The sequence below is a fragment of the Phallusia mammillata genome, chromosome 1 (genome assembly GCF_965637545.1).
Source record: "Phallusia mammillata chromosome 1, kaPhaMamm4.hap1.1, whole genome shotgun sequence".
NCBI lineage: Eukaryota > Metazoa > Chordata > Ascidiacea > Phlebobranchia > Ascidiidae > Phallusia > Phallusia mammillata.
The window spans coordinates 3,931,576-3,942,525 of NC_137252.1; the positions used below are offsets into that span (position 1 = coordinate 3,931,576).

General features: G+C 36.0%; 1 protein-coding gene across 1 annotated transcript; it reads right to left on the minus strand.

Annotated features, from left to right (window-relative positions):
- Positions 1-349: 349 nt before the first annotated feature.
- On the minus strand, positions 350-8,565 carry LOC145235492 (malectin-B-like). The gene is made up of 6 exons (XM_080099590.1): positions 8,450-8,565; positions 7,851-8,038; positions 5,151-5,355; positions 3,212-3,391; positions 2,716-2,773; positions 350-2,278 (listed from the first exon to the last, which is right to left on the minus strand). The coding sequence occupies exons 2-6, from the start codon at positions 7,988-7,990 to the stop codon at positions 2,013-2,015; spliced, it is 849 nt and encodes a 282-aa protein (XP_079955716.1). The 5' UTR covers positions 7,991-8,038; positions 8,450-8,565; the 3' UTR covers positions 350-2,012.
- Between the last annotated feature and the right edge of the window lie 2,385 nt (positions 8,566-10,950).

The following is a 10,950-nucleotide window of genomic DNA, read 5'->3' on the forward strand; positions in this document are numbered from 1 at the left end:
GTATCATCCAAAAGCAGTTTGTTACGTCACAGACAAAAGCAAAGAATAGAAATTGTGTGCGAACAATTGCCTCTTTAGTTCTTTATGGTATAAATAAACGTGCATTAGTTGGTATGAGACACTTTTATATTTTTCACAATTTTACAATTAAATAGTGGCACAATCTGAATACAATCGCCTCGTGAGTGCCAGTTTGGGAAAGGCTGCTTCAGGGCTTGTAACCCATGCGGTTCTCGAGCGTGATTGTTAAAATTATCCGGCCCGCAGTTAAAAAAATTGGTTACCCCTGTTCTAAACTGACAAAGAGATTTGATCTATTTAACTGCTAAAAACACTGACAGGCCAAATATGAAACCAGCTTGAAATTGTCTTGGTTACCTTAGAAACGTGGAAGAAAATGTGCGTCAAACGCGAACTGAACATCGAAAATTTCACAACATACGAACAAAACACACAACCTAATTGGATGAAGTCATTTTGCAGATCATCAAATTCCGCTTAATAGAAATGTCGCTATGTTTTTCAGGCAGAAAACTTGTGCAACTTTGTGTGTCAAAGTCACAGTTGACTACACAAAGCTAGTTAGATAATGACTTACTTTTATGTGAGAATTGTAGCAAACGGAAGTGGTTCTTAACCAGTGGGTAATAACCTTTCAACATTTTTATGTGGTAATTACATTTATTATTTGTAAATTTGGTGACATCATACTTTTGTGACGTAATGGACAATCGTTTTTTTAATGGGCAAAAAAATTCGTCTAGTGGTTCTCGGGTCTGGTTCAGAACCACTGCCGTTACAGAACAGACAGATTTTTGCGGCATGAAAAGGAAAAAAATCCTCAGTACACATAAAGCAGGGAGCAGATTAGTGTCAGAACTACTGGTATCGCAGAAGCCACTACGATGACATTACAACCACTACAGACTTTGAACGAACACACAGACGAACATTTGGTGCAAAAACGGTAAGATATCGCCACTTGGGGGCGCACATAAGCAAATTTGCATAAACAGCTAAAAGTAGGGTTTAAAATTTATCTCATTTGGAAACAAGTATTTTCGTACTTCTGTTGACGCATTGGAAGTGAATTTAAATAGTAAATGGCATGACGCTTGCTCCAATGTGACGTCATAATGTGAATATTATTTTCAAATTTAGGTCAATCGGGTTGTTTGGTTTAAAACGTACCTACGTTTTGCATGCGTCTTAACACAGAAATTGGCGTAATTTATAAATAAATGTTTTCAAATTACAACAGGTTGTTTTAAAGCAGTAACAAAACAGAGCAGACAAACTCGAACAGAAAAAAAGTCCCCAAAACGGGTTTAAATATTAGGTCAAACAATCATCCTACAGAATAGGGATTTTTTGGGTGAACGACTTTGAGATTAACAAAATAGGCTGGTTTAAACTACGCCACCTGGAAAAAGGTGACATCTTCAGTAACCTATAGTGAAGCACACATCTATATATGGGGATTATTTAAACTTCAGTAATGTTCATCTTAGGAATTTGAGCATTTGGACGCATTGCACACAAGTGGTCTGTTTAAATGCACGCTTTTAGTGGGTTCTTTGAAAACCAGTATGCAATAAAACGAACCACACGATTTGACCGGAATATTCCTAAAACGTAAGTGTTTGTTTTATTATTACATATGCCAGAAATTCAAATTGTTGGGCGGTGAGAATAAATCAAGTTTTTTTTTAAGTCTAAAGAATTCAACTTATTCATTTATTGTTTTTCATTAGGATGTTTACCTCATGCGGCCCTCAATCGTTGTGAAAATTACCCGAATCGTTGTGACACAGAGTTTGGTGCCCTTGTAACCATGACAACAACCAACACCTAATTTCAATTGGCCTCAGCAAATTACATACAGATAAAAACGATTGAAATTGCTCCCCGAATGTTTCAGATGAATTAAAAAAAATGCCCTGCTCCGTCGTTGGGGCGCAAAAAACAATGGGATGTCCTAAATGTCAGTATAAAAACCGAACCGACAGTGGTCAAAGTCGGCACAGGCAAAGTAAAGTCGGAATGAAAAGGCCGAATGCAATCATGATTGGCATCACAAGGCTGCTACTGTCTTCTGCGTACGGATTTGCTGCTGCAGGACCAGACTTGATTTTGGATTTCTTGTTTCCATTCTTAGATGTGGACTTTTTGGAAGAAGATGCAGGCTCTACTGGGTCCTCCGTCTCCTCATCGTATTCTTCTTCACTGTCGTCTTCATCATCAACTGGCTTCTTCAGTTGTGGGAGCTTAGGGACGTCTGGATTGGATTAACAAGTAAAAAATGTTGAAGATTAAGGTACAGATGAATCTCTAACTGCATATTCCGTTTGGTAGAGCTACTAACACAGGAACTCAGACCAGAGGTTTGAAAATTTCCTGTAAGTGGCGCAACGGAGCATAGGCGTTTGTAAATTGCAATAATTGCTTGCTGACTCAGCAATTTGGTGAAATAGCAATTAGTGCCATTGCAAACGCGTATGATCCGTTGCGACTGATTAGTTTATTCACTTGAGTTGCTCAATCATGATAGAAAGCTACTTGCATATCACCTAAATTATCCGGCGTACCACAAGTACGGAGAACCACTGCTATAGCAGCTTATGTGTAGGCTTGAGGACAAAACATATCTTTGCTGTGCACTACTTATAAAGGGTTAAACTCCATCAAAAACAAACCCTAGTGTTAAGAACTTACCATCCGGCGTTCCCTTCATAAGATAGAACGCACAAATCTTTGGGTTGTCAGCTTGGCCCTGTGCAAAGATAACAAACACGTTTCAGCCGGCAGCAGAAAAACCACAGTGTATTACGACTTGACGTTAGTCACATATGCCTTTTATGAGGTGTATACGTAACAAATGCTCTAGTTCGCTAACAGAATAAACAATGGCTTCAATTGTTGCCTCACAAAAACTGGATGTGTCAAACCAAAGTACACAATCAGTTTTGTGTCGAAACAGTGTATATTGATAGTTAAGTCTGACCGTGACTCCTACGAATCGTAGAAACCATCACGATTTTGACTTGTAAAGGCAATTGTTCCAGTTTAATACGGAATTTTGACAAAATTGGCAAAAAATAGCCCCAAAATCTTTAAATTTTGTGGACAAAATCAAAAATTCCAACTTTGACTATGTTCTTAACCTTTCACTCTACAACCTTGCATAAAACAACACCAAAAAACATTTTACCTTGACCAATTCGAGTTTTAGGACACCTTCAAACGTGGAGAATTCGCCCATAACGCTTAATTTTCCCTTGCGTATTGTGAGCGGTATAATTTCGTCGTGTGCTGTGCTGTGACCGACTTTCTTGAAGATATCCAGGTCTTGCGCCACCAAGTGTTGATCGTTAAGTCGAACATTGAAGACCTACCGACAAAAATATGGAGAATTAGTCAAGAAGTCAACAAAATTTGCGAAAATATGTCTATTTTCACTAGTGATGCACCGAACTTTCGGTTGGCCGCAACATTTGGGCCGAATACGCTGTTTTTCCATGTTTTGATTTTGGCCCAAAGTTTTCAATTAAAAAAAAACGAAACATTTTCCTTAATTTTTATTTTCGCCAACACGAAACATCATAAATTAACTATTTGTTGTATCTATAAAATACGAGCCACGTTGTCTCCAAAATATTACAAGTTTAGTAAAGCTTCCGCATTGTGAAAGTGATTTTGGAGTGTCATAATTGAGTTTATTTGCATTAACAACACAAGGTTCAGTTGAAAACATCAGTAAGAGCGGGGATTTTGGGTTCGGCCTAATGACCGAATATTCGGTTTCGGCCCGAACCATCTTAGGCGGGTTCGGTGCATCACTGATTTCACAGGAGTAACAAACTTTAACAAACTTCAACAAACTTTAACACACCTAATCACTTTTAAATGAATATATGTTAATTTTTTTGCATTCTTTGGAAAAATCTTTTCCATTAGTGTAGTTATTCATTATGAAAGTTCTCAATTAGCTGAAATAACACAACCACGTTGGTAGTAAAATGGGACTCATTTGATAATTGAAGGTTGTTCTGTTTGACAACATGTAAGGACGATTAAAGCGATTGAAATGATGCCAAGTCGACAAAGCAATGGGAAATAATAAAGAAAGGGCAGAGACATGAATTGCTTGCAGAACAGACAAACGACACCAAACTTGAAAGGACAAGCTGAATTACCGCAGTAACTGATACGGCTTGACATTTAAAATTGTTTTAAGTGACCATACTACGTATATATGTCGTCGCGAAATTTTGCTGTATGTTAAATACATCTACTAGCGACTGCGTATTGACAACAATTATTTCGCTACATATTTGGCTTCTAAAACTGGCTTTTCAAAAGCTTTTTTGGTCTGGAATGATATGTATTTTATTTTGCAGGCCACAAAAATGTCTCGCCCAGCTGTTTGACTTTTTATGACTTGACGGTAGCCGTTGGTAAAATAGGAGCCTGTGATTCGACCAGCCACGTTAAAAGGTTGTGTGTTTTCAAATTGGAGGAATGCGAAACATACGCTAAAACGATGGTGATAAATAGTGCTTGAAAGAAGGCTCGGTAAGTCAACGTGGTCATCACACTGCCTATATTTAAGATGGATATAAATTTATATCTAGGATCAGGCCTGAAGCATTCATGCAGCCCAGGGATCACGACACATTGATATATAAATCATAGTACGTCAGGCCCAAGGGGTCATACGGAATTGAGCCAGTCTGTCAAGTGTTTTCGCATATAACCAGGCATGAGCTAGAAAAATCTGACCTGTGGTGGGATTCGAACCCACCATAGGAGGTCAGGAGCCTTTCCGGGACTCGCGCTTTACCAAATTGAGCTACACAGACTCAGTGGTGAGCCCGTCGAAAGTCAAATCACAAGCACCGTTGCCTGCCTTGTATGATGCACATGTCAGCTTCGTTGTAGAACGTCGCCAGTTTAGATGAATATTAATTCACAACAGGGATCAGTCCTGCAGCGTTCATGCAGACCAGCAAATAGGGCATACTGATATACAAATCAAAGTAGGTCTGGCGTAACAAAGGCACTATACCGAATCAAGCTTGTCGGTTAAGCACACGAAACAATAGATAACAGATACAACAGTAAAGTTCATCATTTAAAGCAAATTTTACCTTCAGGTTTGGTCCATAGAAATACACCTCAGCAAATTTGAGAACCAGTACATAATCGCCTTCATCTTTGACGGGAATGTCGTACGAAAACGAGGCGTCGTGCCATCTTTCTGTCTGGTATAATATATTGTCGTTAGGTGCCGCTCTTATCACCGCTTGCCGACGACCGTAGTCGCTTTTGACCCCGATCGACAGAGGGTCGGTCCTGCGAAAAAAGAGAGATATTTTATAGTTGATTACTTTATGAATTATCATGGACGATTTAGTATGTACGCCAGGCCTATTAAAGAAGTTATACCGAATCAGCCGGTCACCAAGCATTTTCTCTTTATGATTTATATTAGATTTAAGTATAAACTTGACAATGTCACTAATGATGGCAAAAGTATTTAATAAGACGCTTTATAAAACATGTAACCTATCTGACAATTCACACACACACACACACTAAAAACATTTATATATACCGAATTAAAATGGAATTTTCAGCATACTTTAATTAAAACATTTAGAACCTTTTCAAGCTGAACAAAATAAATGGTGGTCTGTGATGATTGTTATCAGAGAGACTATTGTATTTAAAATACCAGCCCAGGTCCTTTATTAGGCAACTGCATCCTTGTGTCAATAGTTTAATCCGGCTTAAGGCGCCTGTGTCTAGGCTTATTTCCAATTCCTACATATAATATAGGACAACAAGGGCTTTGTTTTAACATCCTGAAGAGTGATGAGATATCTACAGTGGTTTTCGGAAACAAAACAGTGTTTTTTGTTTTGGTCATTTTACTTCTGAAAAGCATCTATTTTAGTTCATGCCGTTAATATAAATTATTCCACCATTCCACCATAAACCATGCGAAATTGGCTGTGTATACTCAAAGTTAATTCTTAAACACAATAATCGCAAACTTGTAATGCCCTTGCTTTACAGCACAGCCATTTCTGTCTTTAGCTTTAATAGCCTACAGTGACAACAGATATGAACTGGTTTGATGGTTGTTGGCAGGACAAGCATACAAAATTGAAGACTCCGCATTTTTGCCTGACAGAAAGCGTGTTTTACGCCGTCAGTCGTCACCACATGTATCTTGATTGACATGTCTTTAAGTTAAACTAAGGGCAATTAAGGAATCTAGCTTTTGCTGGGAAGTGCTTAAAGATCTCCTACTGGGCACTGTTACATTTTATGTAACCTATATAGATCATGGTAATTATACAACAGATAAGGTTTCCAGATGTATATATAACAGATTTCGAGAAAATCACCATTGTTTGCACTAAAATCAGGGTTTGGCAAAAGACAGTCTATTATAGATAAATAGATTTTTTTAGGGGGATTTAGACATCTTTTAGGTGATATTGATTATTTTTAATTCAAAGTTGCAAGTATTGTTGCTAGGAAACAACTGACTGGTCCCACTAAACTGGTTTCTAGCCACCCCAAAGGAGTAAAGACCATTATCATTGCTTTTGCATTAACAATTTGCATTTGACAAAACAGCTGTATGTGTATTAAGATATAAAATGATTTGATGATATATATAGTTTAACACTTTCAATTACATTTGTGATCAACCTTTTTAGGAAATAATATTCATGCTTTTAGCAACTAACATTTATTATCTCAGAATGTGAGCAGTTGGTCAAGGTGTCAAATTACAATTTAAAGTAAATAATTCAACAAAACAGGGACTAAACCATCAATAACATCTGGTCAATATTGCTTTTACATAGAGCAACATCTGTTCATGTTTGAAACTGCTTTCTAAAGAATATCATAAAATTTTCACTACACTTAACTTGCAATGTGGCCATGACAGTTCTCACCTTAAAGTTAGTGTTTGGAATTTTGACATGACAAAAACACAAATTATTACAAAAAAACAACAACAACAAAGAAACAGTTTCTGGGCTGTTATTACATATAAACTCATTAATAATTCAATACAGTAATATATATATATATACTGTTGGATAGAATATGCTTGGCAAACAAAAGGCACTGAATTAAAATATTGTCAGTAGCATAATCAACAAAATAACAACCTAAATCAATATGATATAGGTAGGGTTGCCATACCGTCCTTATTTCTAAGATTTGTCCTTATTTTGAATGGCTATGTCTTAGAAAAGTTCATTGTCCTTATTTCTAAGAAATGTCCTTATTTTTGACTTGAGTCGTTCTTTTGTCTTCTTTTTAACACCATTACTGGTCAAATCTATGCTGCAAGTAACAGTTCGCCTAGACCTGAGCTGTTGTGAGTTGCACGAAGTATATTTTCTACGAACAAGGAGTAGCTAAAAAAGATTGTTTCTGGCAAAAATATTGCATATGATATGTCGTGGCTCTTGTAAATGCAAAGATTTGTTCAAAAACGTTGGTTTAGTTTTGAACAAAAATTTCATTTTTTGGTGTCCTTATTTTTGGTTTCAAGTCGATGGCAACCCTGGATATAGGTATGGTACAATGTGATGTTAGCATACATTACACTAAGCTTATAATGTTACCAGCTTTCAATATAATTGGAAATCACACACTTATACCAACATATATACAGTTTTTTTCTTAGTGGAAAAAATCATTTATGTACCAAATAAAAACAGTTCATATATATTTTAGACCCAAACAAATGTAAAATATTTTAATGTTTGGGTGATTTTACATAAATAAACAACACAGAAAAAAAAGCATTAACTTACAGATAATGAATTCCAAATGAATCAGTATGCTCATCACCCCCAGCATTAACTGCATAAACAACCTTTCCCGCATCAGCTAAGGTGCTGTGCAGATGCTGGAATAAACAGATGATGAACAAATGGAATAAATAATGACGCATGATGTGATTCTATTTAGAACAGTTTTCAGACTCCTTTCTGTGAACAACCTGGAAAGGTTTCAATACATTAAAAAGTAGGGTACAGAAGTGTGGTATTAAATGTTAAACACAAAACATGGGAAGAATAGGGTTCTCACTGCTTAACCACCCCCAAAAGACATCTAATGATTCAGGTAAACCATGCCCAGCGAACAAACCATGCATTGAATATCATTTGCTTTATAGCAGGTAGAACAGCAAAATTGCACACTTAAATGATCAGCTAACAAAACTTTATGCTTCACATTTTTACAAACCAGACAGATTTTAAACATAATTTAATTAGAAAAGTTTACGGATTGCACTTTTATGAAAATGTTGCATACTTTAAGGTTGTTAAATTTATATACCATGATGTTTTGCAATTTCAAACAAATTGTAGAAGATCATTATATTTGTTACAAAATGGTTTACAATTACATGATAAACTATGTTCTTCAATCAAGCTTGTTGGTCGTTGCTAGTAGTTTTAAAACGAACACAATGCAACACAGTTAAGTACAGCAATATAAGTAGGCATTTTTGTAACACAATGCTACCTATTGTAAGAGCAAAATGTTAGTCATTTATTTGCACAGACACGGTCATTTTTTTTGCAAGACTTAATAAAGTTTTCAATAATATGTAGCTCATAGTTTTATGCAACACTACAACACATTTATATGAAACCTACCACTATGCATTTTTACAGACATACACCTGTAGCAAAACTGGCTCAACGGCAAAAATATAACTTCAAAAGTTTTAATTGCAGTTTGCAGAAAATGCATGTAAAGAATTGAGAATAAAAACATAAGCAAATTAAAAAAAAATTTGTGCGCCAATGATACTTGTATAACTAAGTGTTTAAAATATTTCATGAAACCTTTGCTATCACTTTAAAAACTAAATCAATAAGGTACCGGGCCTACCGGCGTCTCCACTAATTCACAACACATTGACACGTAAACGTAACACATTTTATTCAAATGTAGTGTGCGTGTCAAGCTATCCGGACCAACACAGCCTTTCTCTCACAACAAAAAATTACAACTTTCTTTAAAAAAAATCACATCAGTTTTAACATCACACTCCTAACAGTAACTATAATAGCTTTTTTGAAATAAAAATGTTGTTTGTAAATAAGTTTTAGATAAAAAAAAATACCTGTAGAAAGTGTTATTTTCTGCTACATTTTTATTGCACCGTAGAAGAAATATGACTTTACCTACAGATGCAAAACCAACTCACCAAAAAATATAATTTCCATTATTTATGTTTGTACTTTATAAATACAGTGTAACATTCTTCAATCTAGTATATGCGCGAGTTTGTTTGAAATGCCCAGGGACTGAATGAAATTTATATCGGCAAGAAAATTAAAATATATATTGTCATGATATAGCTTAAACCTTGGCATGACAACGATTGCAACTAAAATTGCGTCGTTTATCATCTAAAAATATTTTTGCGTCTATCAACCAATTGTTGTGACATATCATTTAATCGGCAAACTGAACAAGGAGATTAAATTTCGCCTTGTTCCATTGTTGTTTGGAGCGACTGAATGGGATTGTTTACAAAGGACACTCGCGTTCATATACCCGTTTTAGACATTGCGATTCGGTGCTGGCTTGTTTAAGTGGTTACTTAGCATTCACATCTGTTGTGTTTCAGTCTGATGCGGGTTCGAAACCCGTGCTGTCAACTGCTGCCCTGCCCACTGACGCTGTCCAGTGCTTTTACTGTTTAATTAGTAGGGGTTGGCTTAATTTGTAAGGATGTGTTGTCCAAAGTAATCTAATTTTTAATTGAAACAATAGAATTCTTGCTCAAAATTTAACCTGTGTGGATTTTATTTGTCTCTTTCGTTTGTCCGGCAAAACGTATAACAATCGTCCTGTAACGCAACAGTTAGTGTTCGATTGCGTGACAATAAGTGTTCCATTGTGTGACGTCAATTGCCTGCTTACTGTGTATGTTGCAATTATTTTGTAACTTGCCTCGTGCCTCGTGGTGTGTGTTTGTGTACAGCTGACACGTTTAATTTGTATTGAAGCGTAATCTAAACACTGATAATTTTATTTAGCTGCTGCAAAGTAAAAATAAATTGCTAATTGTGATTGAGCTTCATTCGTGAATCATTTTGCTGGTAAGTTTAGCTTTGTCCTATAATGTGTAGTTCTAAACCTGTAAATGTTTAAATGTTGTGCATGATTTGTTCGGATTTTAAGGCATCATTTAATGCAAAAACCCTTGTGGCCAAACAGTCGGTATGTTTACTTTGTTTCGTGTTGTAGAGCGATTGATTCTTTATGTGCTTTCGTTTTTCTTCTTTAGAAAAAACGGATTTGACCATACTATAAAAACGAATTTCCGTTTATTTATCGTGTCAGCGTTTTTTTATTGAGCCACTTTGTGTGACGCTTGCGTGAAGGGAGGACACATGAGAGAAAGCGTCACATTCATGATGTCATGTTCATTGTTTGACTATTTTAATCTTTAATGCATAGATTGTTTTTAGTAGTTTAAAGTATTTTACATCTAAGAAAGTCAATATTTCAAAATAATAATGTTTACATATTCGAACAAGTAGGATTTTTTAGTTAATTATGTGTTTTCACCAACCGTTGTGTACTGTTTTTCCCAAATAAACGTAACAGTTGACCTGTGAAGTCACAAGTGGTAAAACAATCGATGTTCTACTGAATGACTTCTAGTTGGTGTTGAATTCCTCACTTTAAGTTTTACATAGTAAGAGATTTAGCTTACCCACGTAGCCTACTATAGTCGTTGTCACTGCGCTTAATAGACCCGATTATATTGCTGTCCATCATCGCAAGGAAATATCAAATTGCTGATCGCTGACAGAATTTCAGCAACGGAAATGTCAGTTTACGTTGACGTGAAACTGCCTGCGTTTGAATGGATTTCCACATCTG

Coding starts and splice junctions, on each gene's coding strand:
- LOC145235492 (XM_080099590.1), bottom strand. CDS start 7,990: ATGCGTCATTATTTATTCCATTTGTTCATCATCTGTTTATTCCAGCAT. Junction 2,774..3,211: donor TAAAACTCGAATTGGTCAAG/GTAAAATGTTTT, acceptor ATCTTTGCACAG/GGCCAAGCTGACAACCCAAA. Junction 2,279..2,715: donor TATGAAGGGAACGCCGGATG/GTAAGTTCTTAA, acceptor AATCCAATCCAG/ACGTCCCTAAGCTCCCACAA.